This window comes from Falco rusticolus, chromosome 4, assembly GCF_015220075.1.
Source record: "Falco rusticolus isolate bFalRus1 chromosome 4, bFalRus1.pri, whole genome shotgun sequence".
In the NCBI taxonomy this organism is placed as follows: Eukaryota; Metazoa; Chordata; class Aves; order Falconiformes; family Falconidae; genus Falco; species Falco rusticolus.
Genome location: NC_051190.1, coordinates 56,829,526 through 56,857,059, shown reverse-complemented (window position 1 = coordinate 56,857,059; position 27,534 = coordinate 56,829,526). Strand labels below are relative to the sequence as shown.

The window sequence follows — 27,534 nt, the reverse complement described above, 5'->3', positions numbered from 1 at the left end:
AACTTGGAGTAGAATACGTTATTTTCATCCTCAGGTCACATTTTAGAAGTATCTTAAGTAACACTTTTTAAGGCAGTTAAGAGATGAAAGAGATTAAATCCAATATTTAGAGCTGATTTAAGCACTTGCAAGCCAGATCATCACTGGTTATCAATAGGGTTTCTGTTCTTGATGTGCAATCCAAAACCACATTAAGCATCTGATTTCTTTTGAAAGGCCCACATACAAAATCAGGGGAGTGCATAAGTCACTTTGAAAATGCTACTAAAACTCCAGTGTGCTTTTTAAAGGTGCTTTTAAAATATTACCTAAAATACAACCTTTATATGTTCATTTTCCTTGAGCACAAAAGAATTGAAATAGCTTCATAAGTATAATTTGCGCTAAACGGTGAAATAGAAAAGCCAAAAAAGACAGTTAATGACTGAATGATAATGATTAGCGGAATTGCTTAATGCTTTCCTTTTCTGATTCCTTTATGGGCATGGAATGCTGTATAACATTTTTAGTCTATATAATTAGAACCTGCACTGATAACAGGAAAACTTTAGCCAAGGCTGTTATTTCAATCGGTTTATAAACAGCCTCCTCTCTCACGTCAGGATGAACTCTCTGGGCATTTTTCTTCATTGCACAACAGAACTACAGTATTAGGTGTCTTCTAGCAAGCTTTCAAAGTATCAGATGATATCCTACATGCACAGGTTTTGCACAGGCATTTACACAGCTCCAAGATCTCTGGCAAACCAAACTGCTTGTGAGAAATAACTATGTCTTTCCAGCCTCCAAACAGAACGTTTAGAGGTAAATCTCTAAAAGGATGTGAGAACCATCCATACCCAAACAATTTCAATGCAAAATCCTAAATTTGCATTTTTTTGGAAAGCCACCTCTGAAAGTAATAGTTTAGGGAGTCACTTCCTAAACGTTCTAATTTTCCAGGTAAATCCAGAAAACACCTGACTACATCCATACCCCTCATAATCACTCCTCAGCAACCCTGCTTATTCCACTGTTATTAATTTGGGGACCTACGTGGTGGACACATCAAATTAGTGACTTTTTCCTGAGGCTTCACAGGACACAAGCCCCTTTAAGTCCAAGTCGCTGCTATAAGGGGTAGTTTCATCCCTCTCACCCTCACCAACATATTATTTCTCTGTCCTTTTGCCAGTTTTTGTGCTCCTGGACCTTCTCAGTGAGCTGGTTCTACCGGTTGACCCAAATGAACACCAACTGTACAGTCAAATCAAACTGCAAGAGCACAGCAAGGGAAGGAGGAAAGTGTGATTGTCCTGTTTTGACAGTGATGTGGCATTAAAATGGTTTAAATCAATTAAGAAGCCACATCCTTTCCCACCATAGGTGATCTTTGGAAATTGCAACAGATTTAATAGTGTTTTTGAAAAAAATCTGCTAAAGGAAGAGTAAAATTGGACTCAACTTTTTTTCTTTTACTTTATATTGTTTTAAAAAATGGTCAGAAAAACACAGTCAAAGTTTGTATTGGAGGTATTTTTACTCTGATTTTTAAATGAAAAAAAGCCTAGGTCCTTCCTTGTCTGCAAGGCTTTACAATGTCTGGGGAAAAACAGCCAGATGATGACTGCCCAAGAGCTGAGAGGAGAAACCAGGTAACTGAAAGGGAAGGGATTACTGGTCTGGCTGTTTCGCAGTTCAGCACAAATTATAGAGCTATTATTACAGGTAAAGCCTGTGATACATTTTATTCTTATTCGATATTCCTCTTGTTAACACGTATTCAGTTTCAATGACTAATCAAAGCCTGGGAGTTAGGAAACCTTTGATAAGGATTGAAACAGTTTTCCATATGAAGCTAAATATGTACATCCTCTGAGTTACCCTAGACTTGATGGTCTCTGTTTCTGTGGTAAGAAATAATAGAAATAACCATTACATAAATAAGAGGTCCAACTCAGACCTTTTAGGCATTCTTGACACACTGCAAAGAAGCAAATCAATCACAAAGCTAATTGCTAAAAAACCCTCAGAGAACAAATAATATGTGGAGTAAACTAAACACTGGAATACATCGAAGTTATTATTTACCTATTAAGAATACAACTCCTTATTTATTTAAACATATATGTATTTTTACTGGGCACAATACTGGTGAATATAACCACAGGCGATGGTAAAAAGCTGAGGAAGAAGGAGGGCTTTGTGGTTTCATGTTGGGCTGTCTCCAAAGGGCTAGGTCCAGTCCCTTTCTGCAAGGTATCTCCCAGATAAGCCCCTCTGGCTTGCCTTGCCTTTCTATTCTTCACTAACACAGACAGTGAGGCTGCAGGAGAATCCGAAATTTCCCTTGCTGCACACTGTGCTCTTGACAAACATTTTCCTATACTCTTAGCTGCTGCCTCGTATCTTGTTTCAATTTACAATGTAGGAGACATGAGGAACTGTAAGGAGCCCTTTCATGCTGCATGTAAAGAACCTAAAATGTGAAGTCTTGCTGTAAGTTGTTGTCTTGCTATCCATGAATTTGTGAAAGAGAAGTGCAAAGTTCCTGTATGTGGAAAGAAAGGGAAGGGAAATCCCTTTCACCTAATGAGCAGCCTAATGAGCAATGGAAACATTTGCTTGGAAATATTTGCATGGACAAATGGGTCCTTTGAGCATCCTTAAATTTCAGAGTGGGATTCAAACACCCACCAAACTGTCCCATTAGCTGCTCTGCAAGGAGGAGACTTTCCTCCCCCACAGCTTGGAAGTTCTTCATGTAGCTGGTGACTGCACATGCCAAGCTTTGCATCAGCTCTGGAGAGATGAGATAGAAATGTACCTACAGTCACCCAGTCTGGTGCTCCCCCACCCTGCATCTTCATTAGCCCTGTGTAATCAAATGCCACGGGAGCACAAAATCTTATCAGATCTGATTTTGGTTATATGGCCAGCATTATTTTTTTTCAGGATTTTTACAAGTCCATGGGTAAGGCAGTTATTATTTTGCCTTCTGTTACAACATTACCTCTGTCATAGGGGTCGCAATAACTTTCTATAATGCCTTCTTGAAAAACAATGAGAGTTTAATATTAGGGTTCTTTGTTCTTTGTTTAATATTAGGTGTCACTTTGTTCCTGCCAATCAAGATGCATATGGCTTTGAGTTGGGCAACTAAAGACATGTCTTACCTTCCAGGGCACTGGTGATGATGCTGACAGCGCTCACTGCCCTCTGCCTCTGAAAGGGTTCATCCGAGTGGTCCACCGACGGGCGGTGGGGCATTAAAAGCTGCTTCTTGCTTGCCTCATCTGAGGGAGAGGTCTGTTTAAATGAACACATTGGATCAGCAGAACAAAACCAAGGCAGATATGGTAGCATTTTCAAAATTGACTAAGCACTATTTTTCCCATTTGAAAAGTCCAAAGCTCACTGATTTCCCAATTAGACACATGCTGACAGAGTACTGCTTTTTAAAACGACACTTTGAGCAATTTTGGAAACTTTGTCCTGCCCTTTACCTTCACGTTTTCCAGTGAAAGATGCAGGTGAAAATAAAGGAATGCTTCTGATGCCAGAGAAACAGCAGTGCTGCTTCAGCAAGCACTTTGCTTGTGAAAGAAGCCCTGCTTAATTACATTAATTAATCCATTATTTCTGAAATGTGTTAACTGTTTAATTATACGGCTAGAAGTGAAAAAGGGGTGTGGGCAACAGCTCCATTACAGGCTTCTGATATCATACCAAGCAAACTGACTCCTCAACACATGTTTTCTCTTGTTCTGAAACACTGCCAAATCTCAGGAACACATTGTCATTCTGGTGATCTTTGGTGTCAGGGATTCTGAAGCTCCATAATTAGGGGAGAATCTCAGCTTCTTTTTTTTCTTAGGAAAAAATAAAAAATAACCCAAGCTCTCTTATTTTCATGTTTCTCATGGAAAAGTTTTTTAAAAAGCCCCAAACCCAAAGAAATAGAATACCAGAAAAACAGAACTCCCAATCTGTCTTTATTTAATGCTTCATTTTAAATTAGTTTTATGCTTTTTGAAGGCTTGGGTTTCAGAAGTCAGCCAGAAACACGGTATAGCTGCAGACACACACTGTAATAAATACTTTATATTGTCAGCTCACAGGAGCAAGATGTTAAGACTTTTATTATTAAGAGGTCCCACTTTATACAGAGACAAATCCCACTAGCTTTACTCCTCTAGTTCTCCCACAGGCAGAAGGAAAGGTGGGGGCTGAGGTATAAGGATTTGGGAAAGCCAGGTTCATCATCATTCTCTGTCACAGGCCTCCTGGTTGAGACACTCACTCTCACAAAATAAATGTTTTAACAGCCTGTCCTGCTCCTCCAAGCATACAGGCTGTGAGTTCTGATACACTATGTAAGCAAGAGAGATGCACTGTAGATAGATGGGTACTGATGGCTCTTGCAGTATAGCTCAAGGAAATGTGAAAGGAGAAGAAATCCTTATGAAGATGATAACTCCTGGTTTATAGAGATGTCAGAGTAGCTGCTTTTGCCTCTCCATAGTCAAATGAGCTACAGGAATTGGATTCAGTCTTCTGGATCTTCTCACCACTCGGGTCTGAAATGGCCCTAACCACCCCCAGTAGCACCCAGGATGCCAACCAAGATATGCCATGGGCAGCAACTCCACAGCTCTGCCACCAGCACACAGAGGGACTCAGGATCCCTCCTCTTCACCATTTCTCTACCGAAACTGCTCTTCAAGCAAGGCAACTCTGTGAGAATGGCAGGAAAAAGCGCTGGAGCCCTACGAGCTGTCTGTCTGGAGTGTGACCTCTTCAGGGCAGGGGACATCCCCTTGTCAGATGGTCACAAAGGACACAGATGCTGGGCCACAGGTTGACACCGAAAATAATAGCTAGAATACTGGTCCCAGGTCACTTCAAAGTACTGTAGTTAAAAATACCAATCGCTGCAAGACCAGAGAAGAGTAAGGACTTAAAACATTAAAGCAAGCACTTAAAACATTAGCTAAGCCAAGAAAGCAGTAATGCTTCAAAACAGCTTTTATTTTTTTTTTTCCTTTCTAAAACATTCTCTTTTGTTAAAACAATCGGCTCGTCCATTCAGTTAATGATTCAGTCATCTCCAAAGCAGAGGTGTAATCAGAACCTATTCAAAGAGACTCCTGCTTGTGCATAACATAACAAGAAAATTCTCTGTCCTTGCTTTAGGAGCTGGGGAAACCAGGAACAGTATTTCAGATGCATTAGTTCACTTGATGCCCTTCGCCTTAAAAATATCCAATAAAAACCAAAGAAACAACCACAAATGTTTTATTAATGAAGAAAGCATCTACAAAATTGCATAATCGTTTACACCAGTTTGGAGTACATAACAAATACATGGGGCTGAAAAGAAATAAGTAGACGAGATAAAAAACCATGAGGGAGACAAATTTCTAAGTAGAATAAAATAAAAACGTAAAAGAAAAAAAAGGGGGAAAAAAAGCCAAATAAAACTCTGACTCTTCCAGTTCCCTCTGTCTGTAGAATGAACCATAACAAAACCCCAAATCTCAAATTCCTCTGGATCATCTAACTCTTACACTGTACAATCTTCCCATCCCATCTGACTGGAAGCCTAGGATGTACCAGCAGCATGTCTGTAGGTAGTCCCATCCCCAGAAGTACCAGTTTTCTGACTGTCAGGAAGGATACTATATTCCCCTTTATGCAGGCAGAAGTGCTTTTGCAAAAGTTATGGGTTGGTGGCCTTTCTCTGAAAGCCACTTTTTACAGGTGCAAAAACAATTCACTGCAGAGGTAAAAAGTCAAAGGAAAAACATTCAGAGATTCATTCCTCCTGATTTTTTATTCAACTAAACCGGCGTGTAAATGAAAAATTCAAGTTAAAAAGGTTTGGCATGTCCTGCATAAATAACAATAATAATAATAATTATGATAACGATGATGATGATAACAATAATAATAATAGGGGAAAAAAGCAGGGAACTGGCTTTTTCCCTAGGTTTGATGCAGTATTCTCAACCCAACAAGTTTTTTAGTCACTCTTTTTCTTTCCAGCCCAGCATTCTCAGTGCTGTGACCCATGTCATGAGAAGCGGTCCCCAGGACTTCAGGAGCTCTGCTGCAGCCAAGGGGACTGCTAGCAGTCGCTGACCTCCACACACACAGGGGTATTTCCGAAGAAGCCTTGTGATGGCTCCTTCCTTCACCTTGGAGGGGTAAATTTGCTGCTGGCCCATGCTCAGAGCAAACGCTGCTGTAAGTGCCAGCCGCTTGCTCGCCCAGCTGCCTGAAGCCCAGCTCCCCCTGCCAGCCGGCAGGCAGCAGAGGGTCATCGCTGGAGCCAGGACACAGGCTCTGGCAATGGTGGGGTGTAAGGAACACTGCTGTGCTCTTGGCAGGAGGACCAGTCTCTTTCCCAACAGAGCTGTTAATCTATCACATAGCCAGCTTGCCGTTTACAATCAAGTATTTTTTCCAGGAAATAAAGTTTCCAACCAGGTGATTTGCTTAAAAATCTTGAAATTACTGAGGGAAGTTCTTGAACTTTTGTTCTTTGTAAAGAATAGATATGTGAGAGGGTTTTTATATATATATGTATTAATTTTAGTACAGAGATAGTTAATAGTCACGCAAGGAACCAGCAACTTTTGCACTCTGAGATAGAGAGCATCTCCAGGAGCGGGACAAAGACTATTATCATCACAGAGAGAATACAGGCGCAGTTGTTCATCATACTTATATTCCTATAGAAATTAAGCAAAAATAACAGCAGTCCCTACAGTTATGCAAGGAATATCCCTAGGACCCAGATGAGAACTCATGATGGAGTTAAAACACGGGCACTTCCAGAGGGGTGAGATTATTTGTGTTGCTCCCTGATTGACTGGAAATGTTTCTCCTTTGGATTAGCTAAATTCTATAGGGACAAATATACAATTCAGTAATTTACATGTAAATGAAGATGCATAACACTGCAGAATTATTTTCTTCTGAGTGCCTACACTTCTGAGCTATGTCAAAACTGTTCTGTGAAGATGTGCTTATACATGGCAGCATTTTAAAGACCACATTTGGGAACTGGGACAAGTTTAATTTTCCTTGTACAGTAAAAATCTTTTCAAGCAGAAAAGAGGTGGACAGGCCACACCATGAACAATGGACCCAGTAAGGCACTAGCACAAATATTTAATGAGATTGAAGGTGACCGTAATAGAGCACAGCTTTAAAAAGAAGCCATTCAATTTTGAGTATGCTTGATTATTTAAAGAGATGCACCACAAACTGGAGCAGCTTGCAATATTTGTGTCAAATCTGACTGGTTTAGGCTTAGGATGGGCTAAAGCAAAGTTTGAAATGAGCAGAATCTAAAGCCACGGTGACAACTCTCTGTGTGACAGCAGCAGAGGGCTAGCTCGCTTTTGTCTACACTGGCAGCAATTTTTGGATGGCTTGTTTTGTTGACCTTTTTTCTGAGCATGGAAACTGCTAACATTTTCCATTTTCACCAGTCCTGTGGCAAAGCAAGAAGGGGAAAAAAAGTAATTTTACCTCCAGGCAGTTTTAGGATCAACAAGAAAACCTTACACCAATGCGGTCAGCAAAACAGCTTTTTTTGCTCAGCAACAGCAAAAGTCAAGGTCTTTTTGGTTGTTGTTGTTTTGGGGGTTTTTAAAATAATGAAGACAAAAAAGATAATCTTCTAAATCCTTAGTTTGGCACTTTGATAAGCAGCCTGGCCTTTCTTAAGGGCTCACTCCCCACTAGTTTTCACTCCTGTCAAGCTAGCAATACTCAGCGTTTCTAGTTTCCTAAAATAAAAAAAAAAAAATAAATAAATAAACAAAACAAAACATATGTGCTACCAAAAGGAAATTTAGGAAGAGTTGTAAGTGTAAGAGGGACACCCCGGGTAGCTCCGACCTCAGCCTCGTTGCCCATCCCAAAGCCATGTCACAGGTGGCACGGCTCTGCTCCTGGGCTGATGGGGAGCTCTGATGAGCAGATGCCTCAGGGAGAGCGAAGCAGTGGGGAGCACCAGCTAACAGCCAGCTGCCCACCTGCAAACAACCACCTCCTCAGTCCCGCATCCGTTCCTCTGCCCCTTCAAATCTCAAAAATAACTGGAAAGTCAGGATAAACTAAAAAGCTTGCAGTTCCCCTCCAGAAAGGGCTCCAGTTGGCTTTAGGAGGCAAGAGGGGATGCTGTCACGTGCATTTCTTAACCCTTGAGAAATTCTTAATGACAACGAGTGACATCTTACTCATCCTCATCAGATCCCACGATAAATTGAGCTCCAGGTAACAACTCATTAACTTAATCCAATTCTGTTTAAACAGATCAATACCTTGTGAAGGGAGATGTTACTCTAGCCTCTTAACTAAGAAACATCAAGACACAACAGAAGAATACATAACTACAAGTAAATACCTCAGGAATGCGCAGAAACTTTAGGTTGTAGCGTACCCTGAAGTTACTTACATAATGTATAGACTTTCTCTAAAAGAGGTGAAAGCCCAAACTCCCAGCCCAGCAATCAGCAGGAGCATAAAAAATTTATCATTTTTCAAACCTCTGCATCTCAGGTCAAGTCAAAAACCATTAGGAACTTAAGCACAGTCACCAGGTTCTGCTTCTGTCTTATTTACACTGGGGTAAGTTTGATGAAATCAGCAGCTGCACCACTTGAAGAAAACTGGTAGGAGAACAGGAGTGGCCCTGACCCAGTCCTCTGCAGGATACACCACAGATTTCCAGGAGAGTGACTAGGACTTATGGTGGGTTTCTTAAGACAAGCTCCCTGCACCCCTTGGACTTAAATGCCTGTTGCTTTTCACATCCAGGTGAAGATGCCTGACCCAGAGCCAGCTTTGTGGAGGGTGTTTGCAGACTGTAATTTCATATTGCACTACTTTGCTCTTCATATGACCTCAGTGGGCTTTGTAGCCTGAACACTGCCGTGTAACCCCCTGTGCTGCCAAGGGCAGCCCCCCAACAACGCTGCCACCACTCCTTGTGAGTGCTTTTATGTGGCATGGGAACATCAATGGGGGCAGCAAAGTGTGCAGATATGCATGGGTTCCCTGCAGAGGATGGGATGTCCATCCTCTTACTCAGACTGTGCGCTGAAGGCCCTGGTGACTTGGTAGGACCGCTTTGATGGAGGAGGAGTGCACGGATGGATGCCTGTCTGCATGGACCATGCCACCCATGGCCAGCAAGCCTGCTAACCAGTCAGACTGCCCCAGCTGACAAGGCTGATGGGCCTAAGCACCATCCATTGAGATTATCTGAGATCTCTCCTGTTTCACTAGCTGTATTCAGAGATTAGGGGATGGAGATGGAAAGTGCAAGCACACTTGGTTTCTCATGGGAACACACTCACTTCCATCTGTGCCAAGGCAGCCAAGGCCAAGTGAAGACCATTTGAAAACTGGATTTTTGAGTTTACATGCTCTTCTGCAGCCAAGTGTCAGGAGAACACGCATCTGAGTCACCAGCCTGAACAGCAGGACAATGTGCTGTAGCCACCTCTCCCAGGGGAGAGGGCACAAGCTGCACAGATGCCTTCACATCAGCTCAGCTGCCACCCGCAGCCATTCCCATGGGCACACAGCCCTTGGCTGGGGCACAGGGTAGCAGTTGCAATGACACAAAGGCATGAAAGCTGTTCATCGTGGTTCCAACTACTTTGCCTGGGGTGAAATCTTTGGGCTGAATGTTGCTAAAACTGATCAGGCTAAAATTCTCAAAAGTGCTAGTGACTTTTTGTGCTTTCCCTGAGAAACCTTAGGAGGTCCTAGTTTGAAACCATCTGCTGAAACTATAGTCTGCTTAAGGGCTGCAAGCTGGAAACTCAAAACCAGAGATGGTCAGATCTTATTTGATGTTTACTGTGCCTTTTAAATCCGAAGTGTTCTTCCAGGCTTTCCCCAAACCAGGGTTCAATGGTCTCCCCACTCAGCAGCAATCAGACAGGTCTGTGTTACATTCATCTGATACTACTGAGCATCACAGAGGGACCTAAACAAATGCATCTTCAAAACTTAATGCTGTAAAATGTGTTTTGCCAGCTCCATCAACTCGGACATTGTGTTTACATGAGTGAAGCCACACTTACACCTCAGGAAGCTGCATGTCAGGGCTTAATGCATATTACAGTGATAGCTTTTTATGGACTGCTCCTTCTTTTCTTGTTCAGGGAAGATACAACAGCATAAGTGGGTCCTTATTCATCATGGGCTTACACTCATATAAAATAAATAACAGCAGCAGGGTCAATGCGGTTAATGAGGTAACTTCAGCTTCACCCTGCAACATCTTTCTTTTGCTTCCTCCAAACATACCAAGATTCTACAAAAAGAAGCCAGAGCTGCTGACAAAGAAAAAACTCAGTGTCAAATTTTAAACATGGAAAAGGCAAAAAATAATCAAACAAAAAGCCCAGAAGCATGTTGATTTATCTCCCAGCACACTGAGGTGTTGGATTTGCTATTTCCTTTTGCCTGCACTCCACGGCTGAGGCTGCACGTTTGTGCCCAGCGCTTATGGTTCCTGTAGTGAATACATCTGTACAGCAATGGGCTTCTTGCCAATTAGCTTTTAACTCCAGCTCACATTTTCTGGATAGATTAGATACCAAACCTGTTTTGCAGAAGACACAACATCCTTCACATTGCATCACTGAATGAGCATCTGTTACTATAGCGCCTGGGTGTTATTTCCTAGATGACCAGGGAGCTGCCAAGCAAGCTCATCCACCCTGGCTGTTCAGTTTTCCACATCCATTTTTTTAAAAGGCAGGAAGCTGGCAAATGAAAAGAAATGCCGGCAGAGCTCAAAGCCTCCCTGTCACCTCAGGACCCAATCCTGTAACATACCATTATTTCCTGTGAAAGGCTAAGTGCTCTCGTGCTTTGTTAAGCTTTTTCTGGCATCCAGGAGATCCTCAGCAGCCTGCAGAGCTGCTTTCCTTACAGAGAAAAGAGGGACATCCAGTGCTCATCTTCTGAGGCCTTTCTACTTTGGTTCAGACTTTTTTTTTCTTTAATGCACAGGGCTTTTTTTTTTCTTGCTTGCTTTTTTTTTTTTTCCCCCACCAAGCTAAGTCCAATAAAATTCCCACTATCTACAAATAGTGTTTCTGTTGCTTAGCTGTCTAGAGACTGCTCTCAGGACTGGTTTTCCTTGTCTGCAGAGAGTAAAAAAGGGATTACCAAAGTCCTAAATGAACGAAGGTGTGAACATCTGAAAAAGCAGTAACAGCCTCAAAACTGTCAGCAAAAGAGATAATTCTCACACCAACCAGCTTCCCACGCGCAGCATGGCCTCTCCTCTCATGTACAGTGCGAGAGTCTATTTGCAGGACTACAGGGAAAGCCTGGATAGGTGAGGAAAAAAATTCTGTCCAAAGCTTGAAAGGGAAGAAGCCGCCTGACTCTAAAAAAGCTACTTCTCAATTTACTGATAATCTGACACCACGGCTGGGATCCTTCTCGCTCACCTTTCTCTTTAGGAAATGCCTTGCCTAATACATGTTAGAATCACATTTGCTTATTTCCCCACCGATGCAACCTGGTTTTGGCACCTTATTGCTCTGCTTGAACTTCATCTCACCTGACTTAAGACACCTCTGATAATTCTTCTACATCTTGGGCTCCCCTTGTGGTTAAAGTTAACAGAAAGAGGCACTTTCAGGGAGAGAGATTATTCTGGCCCATTTTCAATCTCTAAAATGAAATAAATCCTGCCCACACTGATGGTAGTGACTAGACCTCTGTTGCATTAAAGACTGTTGAGGGTGATGAGCTCCAGTGCAGATTATCTACATTAAGAGATAAATTCCCACCACATCAAACTGGCAACCTGTCCAAATTGCCTGCCTGCATAGCAGCTATTTTCAAAATAACATCTCATGGTTTTCCAAGTGAATTCATCCTGGGGTCCTAATGTTATTTGTCTTAAGAGTTTATTTACAGCCTTATTAAATATTTTGCAGCAGTGGTGCTTTGCAGCAAAGATCCTGACAATCTGAAAAAGGCTTGAAGTGTGTTGATCATCTGCTCATCTTTTCTGGGTGTTATTTCAACTGGATGCTAAACCCTTCCGGGAACTACCTTTGGACCGTAAGAACAGCCCTTCACAGTAGCTATACGTAATACCAGAGCTTAGAAGCAAACAGATAGCAACCAGTGGGAGAAAAAGCAGTCCCAAGATGGTAAGACTCAAACCGAATCATGTTAAAAACATCATTTTCTAGCCACTGGACAAAGTCAGATATTAAAATGTCAAAAGAAACTAACTTAAAAAATGTCCCTACAAGGAAAGAAAATTCATATCAAACCCAAGACGTAGGTATTTGCCTCCAGCCAGCTCTGAACAGTTAAGTCTCACCAGAAGTCGTGAACCTCTTACACGGCACTAGACACAAGCCCATTGCCTTCCCACCCTGCCTAGGACGCTGGGTCTGGGTTTCTCACTGCAGACTGCACATCGTGTGTACAAATTACAGCAAATCCCAACAACATTTAGAAGGAAACAAGAGTGTGAATCACATACAAAAGTTATAAAGTACTCACCAGGTCGCCTGTCCCAGGTTTTTCCATAATAACTGGGGGGAGCAGTAACCCTGCAGGAGAAGTAGGGTCTGGGTTGAGTGCCCCGGTGCCTCCTCCTATCAGGGAAACCACACCATTGCAATCCACTGAGCTGTTCCTTTTGCCCGTCTGGGTGTAGTTGGGAGTAGTAGGGTGAGAACTATGGCTCACTTGACTTTGCACGCTTGGACGCCTCCCAGATCTTGGAATTAAGAGAGAGCCCCGGTGGCTTTCATTTTCCCCAGCAGTGCTGATCTCATCATCGGCAAAATCTGTTTCGGAGCCAGTGTCTCTGCCACGGAGTCGGAAACTGAATATGCTTCCGTGGCTGGTTCTGCGCTTCACCAAGTTTGCACTGGGACCATAACTAATGCCAAGGAGAGTCTAGAAACCCCCAGAAAGGAAAAAGGGGAAAGAGAAACAACATTTTGCAACACGTTTTCAGGAGCAAGGAAGGTCTGGGGAGAGCAGTAAGTTCCACTTTAAATCAAGTGCTTCAGAGAAAGACTTAATTACACGTAGCCAACCTTTGCAAAGTTAAGAGGTTGAACAGTCATTCCTAGCCATTAGGTATTTGTCTAATACTTGACAGTTAAAGATGTACTGAAACAGGAAGGGTCAAGGTGGCATTCACCTCGTAGTGTGATACTTCCTTTGCTTCTACTCCCCACCCCCGTCTGGTAAGTGCCGAAGGACCCGGGAAGGCAGCACAAGGAGTGGAAAAGAGGAGCAGGGAAGGGGATCCAGCTCCAGTTTACTGCATTATCACACATCTGTGATCTTCATAACAGCTAGGGAAGGAACGTTGCAGTGGGAGAAGAAGAGATAAAGAAACAGGGCAGGAAATGAACTGCAGGGGAAATGAGAAGAAGAGGGAAGAAGAAGAAGCAGAATACGACGGAAGAAGGTGATAAAGGAAAAAAAAAAACGAGAGCAAGAAGAGGGATATGGTTTATTATTCTGTAAAATTATTATCCCAATGCATATGGCTGCTTTAAGGGGTAAGTAACCTCAGCACACAGGAGTCTCCCTCACACTCAAATTTTATCAGCCTTGAGGATCCACTCTGATGTCAGCTAGTGAGAGTGCAACTCTGACAGAGCATCAGGAAGACATAGCCAAGGACTAAACAACCTAAACCCTGGCAGAGTAAAAAGGATGTTCAGAAAATGCGTAAGAAATTCAAGCCTATCCCCTTCCCTCATATCTGAAGAAGAAATTATTGGAGTAAGAGCATTTAGGCAGAAATACTTTTGATTTTATGGCCTGTACAGAATTGTCAGCTTCTTCAGAACTTTCTCATGAGCCAAGTGTGTATGAAGAGAGGTCAGATCTTCACAGCATCCACAAACCAGACAAACCAAATGAAGCCTGATTTCATTTTGCACAGTAGCTTACACTACTGAGTTATGTAATGATGCTATTTTGTGACCCTGGTACAAGGAAGAGTACAAACCCCAGGCCCCTTCTAACTAAAAACAACCCGTTTGGATTGCTACCAAATTTTAACTGGTCAGAAATCCGTGCCTGGGTTTCCATGGCACAGTCATTGAGACTGATTTCTGATGGCAACACACTTCCAGCTGCTCAGATTGCATCTGAGTGATGACTCAGCTTTACTCCCTCCAACCATGCCAGACACAGCCTTGCAGAGAAGATTTACTATGAGCTTTGAAATGTGTCTCCCATGTTTCTCATGCATATGACATCCAGGGGCGAAAAGTGAAAACACAAAATATTAATCTAAGAAACAATGTGCAGCTCCAATCCACGGTCATTCTGGTACATGGTGTCTTGAAACCCATCCAGAATGAAGCTAAAGAGCAATTCTAGCTTTAACAGAAGTGTGATTTGTAACGCGACCCATTCCACCAATGAGAAAACAACAAAAACTATTAGATTAAAAAATGCATGTAATTTACAGAAATCTATCTCTGTGTAAATTTTGTGAGCTGGGGAGTCAGTAATTGGTCACATTTACTTACATCACTTACAACTTTTCTATGAGCTTTTTATGGCTGCCAAACATCCCTAAATTCACTGACAACAAAATATAAAAAGACTTAGCCCATTACATGGCTATTCAAAACAACAAAATAAACTGATTTAAACTTTGCCCTCAGTTAAGCAAAGACTAATTATCTGAAGCTATTTATGATCATTTGATACATACGGCATGTGCAAATTCATATTCATGCATGTCAGTAACATTTACATAAAACCCTATTTAACAACAGTCTCACTCCATTTTTTCCCCCTGCAATAGAAAGTAGAAACAAGTGCCACAAAGTTTTGACTTGAAGGCAACTAGCAAAGGAATATAAAAATGTTAATAACGTCTTTGTATAGCATTTATAAAGCTCTCAGAGACAAGCTTCCTCTTTTCCTCCTCCTCCCTTTTCTTTTTAAGCTTTGCAGGTTTCTTCTAAGAATATTTTATCTCTAGTAGGGATAGGATAGATATAATCAGATGAATGAAATTAAAGAAAATAAACAAGATTGTGGGTAATCTTGAAGCAGGGAAAAAAAAACAAACCACAAATCAACCCCAAAACTGAAACAACAGATTTGTAAAAATGTTTAATGGGCATTTTTAATTAATTTTGAAAAAAATTTGGTAACATATCCCCTTTCACTGTTCTAACACAGACTGTCTGTAGGTCAGCCATGATATTAAATATCCGATTTTCTTTACAGCTGAACATTTCAGCCTTAATTGCCTATTCAGAGCCTGGCCTAGCCAGCAAAGCGCAGTGTGGAGTAAGTGACATTTCAGACCGCGGCTTACCATTCTCCTCTGACCGTCATCATAGTCACACTTGGGATTCCTTTGATCTTCCCCATACTCTTCTGCCCCCGAAGATTTCCTTTTCTTTCGCTTATTTCTTCTTTCTTTGGCATTTTTGGATGCTAAAGGTGACATTTCCAATGAGCTGAGTGACATTGAATCAATTCCTTTAGCAGCTAGTGCCTGAAACAGGTAGAAGGCGTAAAATTTATTATTTGAGTTAAGGATGTCAGTGAGAACTAATAATTACTCCACTTAGCAATTATTTTTCATTTTAAGTTTTAAGGTTGTGTAGAAGATAAATTAAAAATTTCAGGTGGCCATGAATTGTAAAACTATCTCACGTGGCTGGAACTGGTCTTAACTTGTTTCTAACCTCTACATTTACTGTAGGAAAATAAACAACAAGCAAGACAGGTTCCTAGTACAAATGCACACAAGCGGGTCTGCCACCCAGAACGGAAAATGGAGCATTAGGAATGGCTGCATAAAATAATGTGATTTATGCGAAGCTCACACACAAGGTCCTTCAACACTTTGGGACAGGAACAGCCTGTGTGCACACACCTGTGGGTGTACACTGGGTGCACATCTCTCAAGTAACACTTCTGGTGCCAGCTGAAAAAAAAATGTCAAGCTTAGGGACCTTAGATTAAGCCCCTGCTGAACTTCAGCCCCTTGAACTGGGAGGGCTGGACAGGAGGGCAGCCAAGCTGGCTGCAGGGATTTTTCCTCCCCTATCACAGACGGATGCTAGGAACTGCAAGCAATTCAGCTGGCACGTTTCTGTAAACACTTCTCCCGAGCACCAGCACAGGCAGCTCTGATCTGAGATACACAGAGAAAACCGTGGGCTTAAATGGAGATAAGGTGGACTTTGCTTTGCCATGTGCTTCAGTGCTGTGCTGGTTATCTGGTGGGATTGCTACAGGAGCTGACTGATAACAGACCAAATGCTAGAAACCCAGCAGAAGTCGAATGCAAAAGCCTGAGTACCCAGAGCCACAGTCTTGGAAGAAATGGGCAGCCAGGAGGGAGAAGCAACAGGTGGAGGGAGGAAGCAGCAGCCTGCACCCTTGCACTGGGTCCTCATCCCTGGTGCAGGCAGGAGGAGCCGGGGGGGGCTTTGGGCACAAAGCACCAGGTCAGGCTTTGAGGTGCCAGCGTCTTAGTGGTACACACATCAATGGCCTGGAGACAAGCCCATTTGCAAACCCCCAGCCAAAACACATAAAGTGAGTGAATTATTTTTTTTTAAAAAAAGCCTCTCCAGGTTCCCAAGAAGAGGAGGAACGGATGAATCCTCAGTGCTATTGTCTGTAAGGCACTAGAATCAAACAGGCAATCAGCTCTCCGCGGCAAAATACTCCCTTCCTCCCACAGGCATCAGTCCAAGGAAAGCGAAGGCACTTAACAGCCATGTAAAGAATCAATCATGTATTTCAAGGAGTAGCGGTACCTTATCAAGCTGAGAGCACAGCAAAACTTAATTCCTGTGGGAAATACCTTTCGTGAGCAAGCTGCTTAGAGCGGAGAGGAGGAGGGCTCAGGCACTGGTCTAGGCTGTTTGGGTTTTTTGGTTGTTTTTTTTTTTAAGTCAATTGATTTAATTGCGATGCTGAAGTGCTTTCTCTTCATAAAGATTCAGCAAGTCTTTTGGTGTTAAGTTCAGGTTTAGGAATGTGTTAGACCAATCGTGTAAATTGACAGACAGTCCCCAAGCAGGCCTATCAATTATATTTCTGCTGTCTTTATACTGCACAGTGCAAAAGCTGGTCTAAAGAGTTTCGGTTTTCCTTTCTGATTGCCATCATATTTTGATCTAGAAAATATTGTAGGTTATGCTGCTAAGCATGCTGTACTCTTACTGCAAAATAAGCTAATCTTCAACTTCTTGGCATTTTCTTAACTATTGCTTGGGCTGAAATGCTTCTGCCCTCCATACCTTTCTCAGTTACCGAAGAAGGATTTGGAGCAATTTGTTTCTCAGGGCATGGAGGATGTCCCCACATCCTGCCTATCTTCCCTTTCTGGTTGGGTTCCTGTGACTGGTCCATGTCCTGCCCCTCAGGCACTGCAAGCCATAAACCACCGTAACTCCCAGGGGCCGGGGAGTGGTATGGGACCAGACATGTCTGGCAAGGCCGGGTGGTGGCTGAAGGATGGGAGAAAAGCTTAGCCCCCACGGGCCCTGACACAGGGATTATGCGGGAGATAGGATGTGAGGCAAGAACTTAGCGGTACAGTGAGAAAGTTAAAACCAGGATCTTGATAAAGGCTTGGAGAGCAAGATCAAATCTGAGTAGCTCTGGAGCGAGACACCTGAGAAGGAGACCTCAAAGCTATGTGGTACAGCCACCCAATTCACTTTCCTGAGCCTCTTCTTCCAGATGTCTAATTTGAAGCATTGAGGGTTGATTTGCAGAATTACTGGGCTTCAATAATGAACACAATGGACCCCAGTCGCCCTGCTCCTAAATTTCCTTTCCATAAGATTAGGATAATTCTCCAGGAGTATTACAAATACAAACAAGTATTTTCGAATCACACCGAGCCTGAGCATTGACAAGAGGCACTGAAAAACCTCTGAGGCTGTTAGTCATTTTGTCTTTGAAGCTGGCTTTTAATACCTGAGTTGGGAAGTCTGCTCGAGCTGGCCTAAGGCTACAGAACAAATGATGAGAAAGCAAAGAGCTGCTCTTGAGTCATGCACTGCCCGCCCTTTGCACTGAACAGGGCACAGGAAAAAGGAGACATGGCTGGCTGAAGAAATGACTGTGTTATAAAGCATATAGACAAATGGGCACAGTTTAGGTTTTCATAAGCAACCTTCATTTTGACATATTCTGACTTGCAGGGCTTAATGTTCCCATTTTGTGTACATACAGGCTTAACCGAAATCAAAGCCTTCAAAAGAAAATTCTTTAATATCTTTAATTACAGCTGGAGCAAAGTTGACTGTTATTAGGAAGAGCTCAGCTGGAGTCAAAACACATGAAAATTTGTATAAAATAGGTAGGAGTTGGAGCTCAGTTTGGTCCCTTAGGTTACAGCAGAAAGTTACTCTGTTCAAAGTGCCTGTACATGGATGAAATTGCATTTACCTATTACTTAAACCATCAAAAAAGATCTTTTAAAGGACTTAAACGATGTATAAGCCTCTACTAGCACTTTGTTAAGGGTGAATTAGATTTTCTATTTTCTTTCCAAGGATTTAAATAGGATTTGTATTAGGCCCTGAAGTTGTATGTACCCAAAAGAAAATTATGTATATTAGTTTATATTGTGTATCAAGGATTTATTTCTCTGAACCACAGTGCTATGTGCTATTTCAGACTAATTTTCTTATTGTCTTCTTGTTCACAGCACCTAAAATGTTCTCTTCAGCTGTTTAGTAAAGGCTTTCTACCCCACACAAACCACATGCAAATTAACCAGTGTTATTAAGGCTATACAGCTGCATCCACCATTTGGCCTCCCTATTTTGCTTAAACTTAGGACGTAACATTAAATCCGTATCTTCTGCATAATTTTAAAGCTTAATCTCAAGATCTGCCTGTTTGCTTATTCAGGAAGGAAGTCATATGTGCTTCAAACAGGTTATCCTACATCTTTATCTTCATTATCGGACAGTTGGATGTTCATGGCAGTTTGAATGAGACATTGAGGGAAAGAACACGAGCTGAAGTGGTGGTAGAAGCAGGCTCAGCTGGGGCTATGGCTGAGCTACCAAAATAGCTGGTTTGTGCTCAGATGCAGATGTATTATACCATCATTAAAATGTCTTGTATGCCAACCAATATAAATTCCTCTGCTGACAGATGTGGTACAGTTAAACCAGTACTGCTCTGGATATGTAAACTCCGAATGGCCCCAATCTTAGCAGGAAGAGACATCATTTTTCTTTTAGAGAGAATTGTAATAACTTTGTCTAGGACAATAAACATTAAACTGCTTTCAAGTAGAGTCTTACTTGGGTTACCATATAAATGTAAAATAAAGGGAATGTGAATCTCAGATTACCATCTGTTCAAGTTACCCACGGCTAATCATGTCACATAGTTTACTGACCTCCTGCTCTTTCTTTAACATCTCCATGGCTTCCCGAAACTTTCTTTCCTTCTCCTCTGTTTCAGCAATAGTGGCTTGGTTCTGCTCCTCATATGCCATGGCCACAACAGCCAGAATCAGGTTCACCAGATAAAACGAGCCCAGAAAGATGACCAGCATAAAGAAAAGCATGTAGATCTTCCCAGCAGATCTGAGAGTCTGTAAGTACAAAAGTAAAATCACTAACACTTGCTTACAATGTCTTTTACAAGAAAATAATAATAAAAATATTAATATATTTTTTTAAACTTAGATTTACAATATGATTCAATTCAGCCTTTGCTAACAGCCCAAACAGAATCCCTTTGATGATAAACAACAATCACATGTAAGGAAATAATCTTCACACCAATAAATTTTTAAACCTTAGTTAAAAATTATATGCCTTGCAGTAAAATTCATTTATAAAAGAAGAATGCTTTCCTCCTTTACTAAATATCTCCACTGTTTTTCTTTTAGAATAGATAGTCTTATAATCAGCTGTGGTGAAAGCTTCCCCCACGTAGCTCAATCTCTTTTTGCCCATTGCACAGAAACCCTCCGAGCAGGATTCACGTTGTATCCCTTTAGATGTCTGCAGTCTAGGTCCTTTACAGTCAGTGGGGAGAAAAATATACTTTTAGGGTGCAACTCATCTGAATATTATTTAGGCATCTGCTTCAGAATAAGAACCACCCAGCCTTGGGTGCCGTTGACTGTATTGCTTGGTTCTTCACCAGAACTAGGCATAACTGGAGTTTAGGGTACCAGGCTGAGCTTATATTACAGCTATGTCTCATGTTCAGTGACTTGATGCTAGTGATAGAAACCCCTGTGTGATATTATCGGGTCAAAGAATAAAAAGGCGTGATGTCCTTATTTTCCATGACAGTTTCAGTCTTCCACAGTTGTACATGCAGCTCTGTGCCAAGTAAGCCAATAGAGTTGTTTAAAGAATCTTCAGTTTCATTGTTTTGCACTTTCTTGAAATGAAATTGTATAACTGGCTACATGTGAAGCTGAAATCCCTAATACCTTTGAAGATGTCTACCTCAGTACCTTCGGAGTAGTACCTGTCAGCACCAACTCCCTTGGTTTCCTTACGAGCATGTTCTGGTTTTGGCCACTTTGAGATGCAGAAGTAAATCTTCAGTGGCTTCACAGACAGAGTGTATCACTCAGTACCAAGCCATCATACGCAGTTCTTCAGAGTTCACGCACAGGTCATGGAAATACACACTAAACCAAACATTTACTAGCAGAGCACCTCGCACACGTGACTGTAGGTTGACTGTGACTCCATCTGTGGCTGTCAGGTGTCCGTGACAAAAAGCTTGCACCAAGGAAAAGTGATACGTACCAGGTAGTCTTGCCGTTTGCTCAATGTGTGGTCATTATCATGCCTTGCAAAACCAGAAATGCCAAGCACACAGGTGCTTCTCTAGTCCTTTTCTGAGCTGGATTCAAAAGATTAGTTCATGTTACACCAGCCACCAATAAAATGATTAAGTGGTGATGTGCTGATCTTTCTTAAGTAATGAGCTTCATCTAGATTCAGGTGAATTACCCATTCAAAGTATTTTTCAGCACAATTTTCCCCCCTTTCCCCAAGCACTCAGCCTAATGTCTTCTGGTATCATCGCTCCTAAGACAATAAATTAATTGTAAAAATTGATGGTTTTCTCCAGAACAGGCAGAGCACAGTTTACCTAATAACCAGCAATTCTTTCTTGTCTTTAATTATGGGATTTAATTATGGGAACTGTAACAAGACAATGTGTTTATTTTATACTTTTTAATAGTAATAAAACAATCTCATACCTGTTGATAAAGACGCTCCCAATAATCTTGAGTCATAAGACGGAACAGAGAGAGAAACGCCCAGCCAAAAGTATCAAAGCTTGTGTAACCATGGTCAGGATTTTCCCCGGCCTTCAGACATATATATCCCTCAGGACACGCGCTGCAAAACATGAAAGACAATACACGAAATGCATGTATGAAATGTGTGCAATGCATCATAGACGGCTTCAGCATGAAGAAACTGGTTTCAACGGGAACATATTGAATGCTCTGGGTTAAGAGCACAGATCCTCAGTGGTAAATTCCTTCACTGGGTGAAAACACAGGGAACAGGTAGAAGCTGACTTCACAATACCAACGATCCCTGCAACCTTATTTTTCCCTTGAAAGGATAGACTGGAAAATGTTAACCATAGCTTGAGCTGCAACAGCAAACGAGCACCTAGCATTTCAGATATTTGGAATAGACTGGAATCAGGTGCCTAAGCAGGACTTTAGTGCTGAAATATGATTTCTCTTGGCACTTACTCCCAATTAAGGATCATAAACTTAGTGTCTCCTGTTACAGTTGCGGGTAATACTGTGATGGTGATCCACTTTTTCTGGTTACGTAGTCTGACACTGGCTGAATGACACCAGCGTGTGCCATCTAAGCACCCTCCCGATGGCTTACTCTGCCTGACCTTGCACTCACCCCCTGCCAGGACTAAATCTTTAATCTAAGAAACTCAGCCTTTTGTTCCACTCACCGCTGTAATCTGGGGTCATGACATTTTTTTCTATTTCTGCCAGGAAAAGGTTTTCCTTGTGTGCCTTGCAGATTCACCTATTAAATGGCATGCAGATAGCATGCATTTTACTGGCTCTCATCAAACTTTGAGACTCTTTACAAGTAATTTTCTAGCTCCATATGTCAGAAGAGAAAAAGAAGGCTCTCAGTGGTACTATGTAAGTACTGAATTGCATCAAGTGAAACGTGTGGTAGGAGAGATGCCAGGTCAGCGAGCCACCCTCTCTCCCAGAAAGCTGCAATATCATTAGACAAAAGACCCCACACTTGTGCATATCACAAGGTACTTTCCAAACATAAGATATGCTCCATTAGAAACCGAAGACATAGAGCAATATGCAAAGGCTTTACTGCTGTATGTATCACAGGAAGAGAATATGAGATTAAGGACATGGTCAGCGTCCTGGAGCCCTATAGTATTTGGGAATTTATTAGGTGGGAACCACCTAACTATCATCTGGAGCAGCAGCTCTCAGTAGAACTTGTGGTAATGCCAGCTCTCCCTGTTCTCCTTATGCTTCACGTAGAGATGAACCTGGTATGATTCGGTGCAAATTCTAGCTAACACAACTGGAGATGGCTGGAACAAGAGGGACTGTGAAAGCACTTTGTCAGAGATCAGAGACATTGTGAGAGACCAAGTTCCAGGCAGTGTTTTGATAACAGAGCAATACCTTCTGTCCTGGCAGATGCTGAGCTTGATGTTCTGCCTGTCAGATGGAAGAATCAAGGTTTTCTGAACTGCCTTCAGATAGGATGATTATTGTAATATCCAGCCATTTCAGACACATCACCAGTCATGTAGAGTGTGTTCAATGTGTACAGCTTTTAACTTTTTTTTCTCCCAGTAAAAACCCATAGTGTTTCAGGCACTGCTATTTTTTACCAAAGCAGAATATTCCCACAAATTGAAATGCAAAGTAGTAATACAAATAATGCAAAGCAATTTTTAAAATGCCACCCAAAAAAGAAATTGACTCCTGAGAAAGCAGAGTGTGTCTCAGTGTGAAAATCAAGTTTTTTTGTTTTTTTTTAAATATCAGTTTTTATGCTGATACAAATCAAACTTCCACAGCACAGGATAGCAACCTTGTACTGCATGTTGAAAGGAGAATACATTGCTATACGTTTTGAAGTTATATAAATCTATGGTGTCAGCCACCAACATCAGACACTCAACAACACTCTAAGAAAAATCTTCATTGAATATCAGTAGTCAAACACAAATTTTTAAGTGAGTTGGCTTTGAACGCTGAAAAAAAGGAGTGCTGAAGCATTGCAAAATGTGTGCATATCCTTGTTTGCAGTAGTCTTCAGAAGAAGCAATGAAAACTGAAAAAGAACATTTGATGTTTAATGAATTAAATGAAACACACAAGTGAGAATATAATAAGTGATTCTGTCACCTTCAGTAGAGCCAAGTCAGTTAATGCCAGTTGAGAATTTAGACAATAATAACTATATCTCACAAAGAAAGAAAAAGAAAGACACTTTAATTTTTTTTCCCTGCCAGCCTAGAAATGCCTCCTCTAGATCTTTCCTACTTCGACTACCTATTGTTTCCTGGTAAGAGCTACAATTGAATAAAAATTACAGTAACATTACTGAGTTAGAAGAGAATAAAATGGAGAAATCTCAGCTTTTTCCCCTTTAAATATGCAGAGGCAACATGGAATCTCTTGTATATCCATGTCCTTTTTTGAGGCAGCCTTTTCACTAAACCTCTCCCAAAGGCAGCATCTGCTGTCACTCTCTGCCATAGAGACATGAGATTTCTGTCTCTGATCTGCTGCTGCAGACAGCCTTCAGTGCCCGTGACGTGTTGCTGACACTGTTTAAGAGCTCTGAGTAATGGATCCTCTGGGTTGCAGAGAAGGAAACCCTTTCCGCTTGCTTGCACTAAGACATCGTGTCGGGACAGGACATGAAAATTTTTGTAAGGTTTCTTATTTTTGCTGTGAGAAAATGACTGCACTCACACACTGTGTTTGGCTGGAAACTAAATGATCGTGTCCAGAGGTGTTCAGTCTTAGTCTTCCACAAAAGACCAGTCCCAAGTGGCTCCACTGAGCTGCTCTCATCACTCACATTTCAACGATATTACTAATGGCTAAAAAATTTGAATACAGCTGTGAGAATCTTGATGGCAATTACTTTAATGGTGAATTTAAGCCTAGGCAGGTTGGAAATCAGGTTTCATCCAGAATAAGTTGCCTAAAACCTTGGGCAAACTGGAAACGTTGCCATTAATTTCAATATGAGAAAGAGAGACTTTCCTCTTAATCTCTTCACCATTTTGAACAAGAGAGTCTGAAAGAAAGGCGATATTAGAGGCATTGCAGGTGTATTTTCCTAGGAACCTCTCAGCACTACGAGATTAGAGGTTACAAGGTCACTCTTAGGTTCACCGCCAGTGATGCTTCCTAGGGAAACTCTGTTTTTAATGCAGAAGGACATTAGAGCAACTGCTCAAAGCACTTTACCATAGCTGCTTGGAAAGCCACAGGACATGGAGATGCAAGTTGTCTGACTGTTAAAGTGAGCAATGGTAGCTCAGATTAGTATTTTCTGTTTATAATACAGTCAGTATTTTTTAGTGTTTCATTCTGTCTTTATGTATCCCTCAACCTTTTTCCACTCAGCAGTAGATTGCTGGTGTGAAAAGATCTGTCTGACTCTACAGTGAGTGTACACAGTTCTCTAATATTATTTTCAGGTGTAAGAGCATTGAAACGAGGTGTCTTCAGCACAAAAAGCATGAACTTCAGCTCAAAAATGCTACTAATGTTAGCTCACATACTCCTTACAGAAACTAGACACTTGAGACAAAATATCCTACTTTTCAACTCCTTATTCTTGCTCACCCTCTTTTGTAGCTAACAGAAGCGATAACCCGTGGGGTACGGGAACACGTTAAAAACACTGACAGGAAAACAAAATGCTGCTTCCCAGAAAAACACTCTACAGAAATTTAGGTGTATGACTCTCACTTGAGAATAGAATTCTGCAAATGGCACCATTTCCTCTGAAGACTTTTTAAAGGAGTCTCAAGATTTTGCTGAAGCGTCTTTGATGTATAATATTAATCCTTCCCCTTCAGATCTGTTAGCAAACTCTTTAGCTCCTTTTAACTCAGGGAAGCATTTCACAGGATTGCACTCTCCTCTGATGCTCAGGGATGGGCAACAACAACAAGCTACATAAATATAACATCCTCCACAGGAGCCTCACAGGATGCTGTTCAATTGATCACAATGAAATTAGTGTCATTGATTCAGAAAAGTTAAAAGCATCAGTCTACCTAGCTATCCATCAGGCTGTAATCACCATTGTAAACTGGCATTGGTACAGGAAATTAAAGAACATAAGAAACAGCCTTGTTTAAATAACACAGGTTGGGAATGCCAGAGAGTTGTAGCTGAGGGGCATAATTACAAAATGCTCTGCCTCAGGAGTTTAATCTAGGCAAGCCAAGTAACCTGCTGATCCAGACTGTAGTGGCCAGTAGGGCTGTGCAATAAAAGATGATTTGTAAAACCACCATGTGCTGGATTGTAACATTCAGACCCTGAAAGCACGCGGAGGGTTGTCCAGGAGTTAGCATCAAACAGCTGGCAATGTCATCTGTAAGGCAAAAGCCGCACTTTCATGTGGTTTAGGATGGAAAGGCATATCATGGCTTGCTACACAGAATTGCTTATGAAAGAAGCAATAATGGGAGATAAAGTGCATGCCACAGACACGCCAAAAGTTAAAAAAGCAAAAACGTTGTGGTAAGGGGCCCTTAGTGTCCCTGCTCGGGTTGCAGCTTAAGTCCAAGAATGCAGAAACCAAGCTGAAATGTTTATGGCCGATGTCTTTGACACGTGGCTAGTTCCAGAGGAATGGAAACCACCCTTGTAAGCACGGTGGGGTTCCAAAGCCTGGCAGCAAGAGCTGGCAGACAGTGCCCATGGCCTCCAAGACTTGTTGATGTGCATGGTAGAGTCTTCCTCAACCTGCCTTTTGGTGCTAAAGTAATCAGGCCACAAAAGAGAGGCTTAGATCTCCTTTAGACCACAGGCCTGGGTGTTTTCTCTGCACTTTCAATGTTTTCTCACTTCTCTTGGCTTTGAGGGAGGAGACCAGCAGCCAAGCAAGGAGTGCATGCTCTGCAGTGGTTGTGGGGCATCAAAGATCCCTAGAACTTTTGCTCCTACCTGACGAGATGAAACTACCCATTCTGAAACAGGGCAACATTTTTAAAAAATTGATGTTGTAAGGGTGACTGGGCATGTAGGAGACAGGGCCCAAAAGGCAGCAGCACCCCAGCCAGAGCCGGGCATTGCTGCCAGCAGGTGCTCAGTCTGCCTGAAAGTCACAGGTCACTCTACTTCCTCTGCTCTTTCTTAAGTTGTTATATTAAAAGAATAATTGTGATTAGAGTGTCTGAATTACATTTCTCCATTAATTACCACCTGAGAGCCAACATCTGGCTCACAGAAGCACCCTTCACATCAGATAGGTCTGACTAGGAGCCCCCAGCAGTTCTCACTCCAGGCATCTAAGGGGTCAGAGAGAATTTGAATGGTCTGAAAGGAAGGAAGTGCAAGCAAATCCAGCCAAATGCTGTAGCGGGGGAAAAAAAAAAAAAAAAAAAAAGAAAGAAAGAAAGGAAGAAAAGAAAGAAAGAAAGAAAAAGTAGAAGAAGGAAAAGAAGAAGAAGAAAAGATGAGAATAAAGAGCAACATCAACCAGGAGCTGAAACTGGAGGAGAAAAGGGAAGGAGGTGCTCATGAGCAGGCTTGCTCACAGACTCAGAGCACCCACTGACCTGTGCATGCCACTGACTTGTATCCAGGAAATACATTTCAGCCTCCCCCACTGGCTACTTGCTCAGGCAGATGGAAAACCACTGGTTTCAGCCTGAGACATCAGACCCCTCCATGCATGCACATAAGCAGTGAGCGGAAGAACTCCCTCTGCTGCAATGTGGCTTTTTCAGACTTCATGCTACAGCAGGGTAAGGAAACTATCATTTCTTCTCACTCAACCCAGTGACCAAACAGCAGATCTTCTGTCTACCCCATCAAATAAAATGTAGGGCGATAATTTATCATCATAAACATAATGGTAGATTACTGCTTAATGAAGATTGTAGCCCCTAGTAAGTCTGCTTCTCTCATGTGGCTGATGAGCTTATTACAGCTTTGACTAAGAGGTAATATTACCCATCCTTAAGAATTGAGTGGATTTGGAGTTAATCCCTACTGCTGCTGTTTAACTAGAGACATGATCTTCCAAATACACAGCAGATCCCTAGGAGTGAGGACTGTTATTGTTGCCCCTAAGCCTGTATAATACCTAAAGTTATGCCCATGGCCCCTGCAGCATCTTTCAGGTGACATGCTTTCTGTTTTTTCTCAAACTCAAGTGAGAGTCTTTCTCACCATGAGCAAACCATCCTCATTGTCCTGTCACTGTAACTAACACAGAGTAGATGGAAAAGTTTATGTGA

At 41.9% G+C, this 27,534-nt stretch overlaps 1 protein-coding gene across 3 annotated transcripts in view; it reads right to left on the bottom strand.

Moving 5' to 3' along the window:
• Nucleotides 1-27,534, bottom strand: part of LOC119147250 (sodium channel protein type 5 subunit alpha-like) — a 217,113-nt gene that overhangs the window by 102,722 nt on the left and 86,857 nt on the right. For 2 of the 3 annotated variants that reach the window (XM_037385963.1, XM_037385960.1), the window contains 5 exons: nucleotides 21,266-21,407; nucleotides 19,427-19,624; nucleotides 15,356-15,538; nucleotides 12,550-12,951; nucleotides 3,156-3,288 (listed from right to left, as the gene is read on the bottom strand). In XM_037385963.1, the coding sequence (XP_037241860.1) occupies nucleotides 3,156-3,288; nucleotides 12,550-12,951; nucleotides 15,356-15,538; nucleotides 19,427-19,624; nucleotides 21,266-21,407 (1,058 nt within the window). The remainder of the gene's footprint in view (nucleotides 1-3,155; nucleotides 3,289-12,549; nucleotides 12,952-15,355; nucleotides 15,539-19,426; nucleotides 19,625-21,265; nucleotides 21,408-27,534) is intronic. The other variant, XM_037385962.1, reaches the window with a different exon arrangement.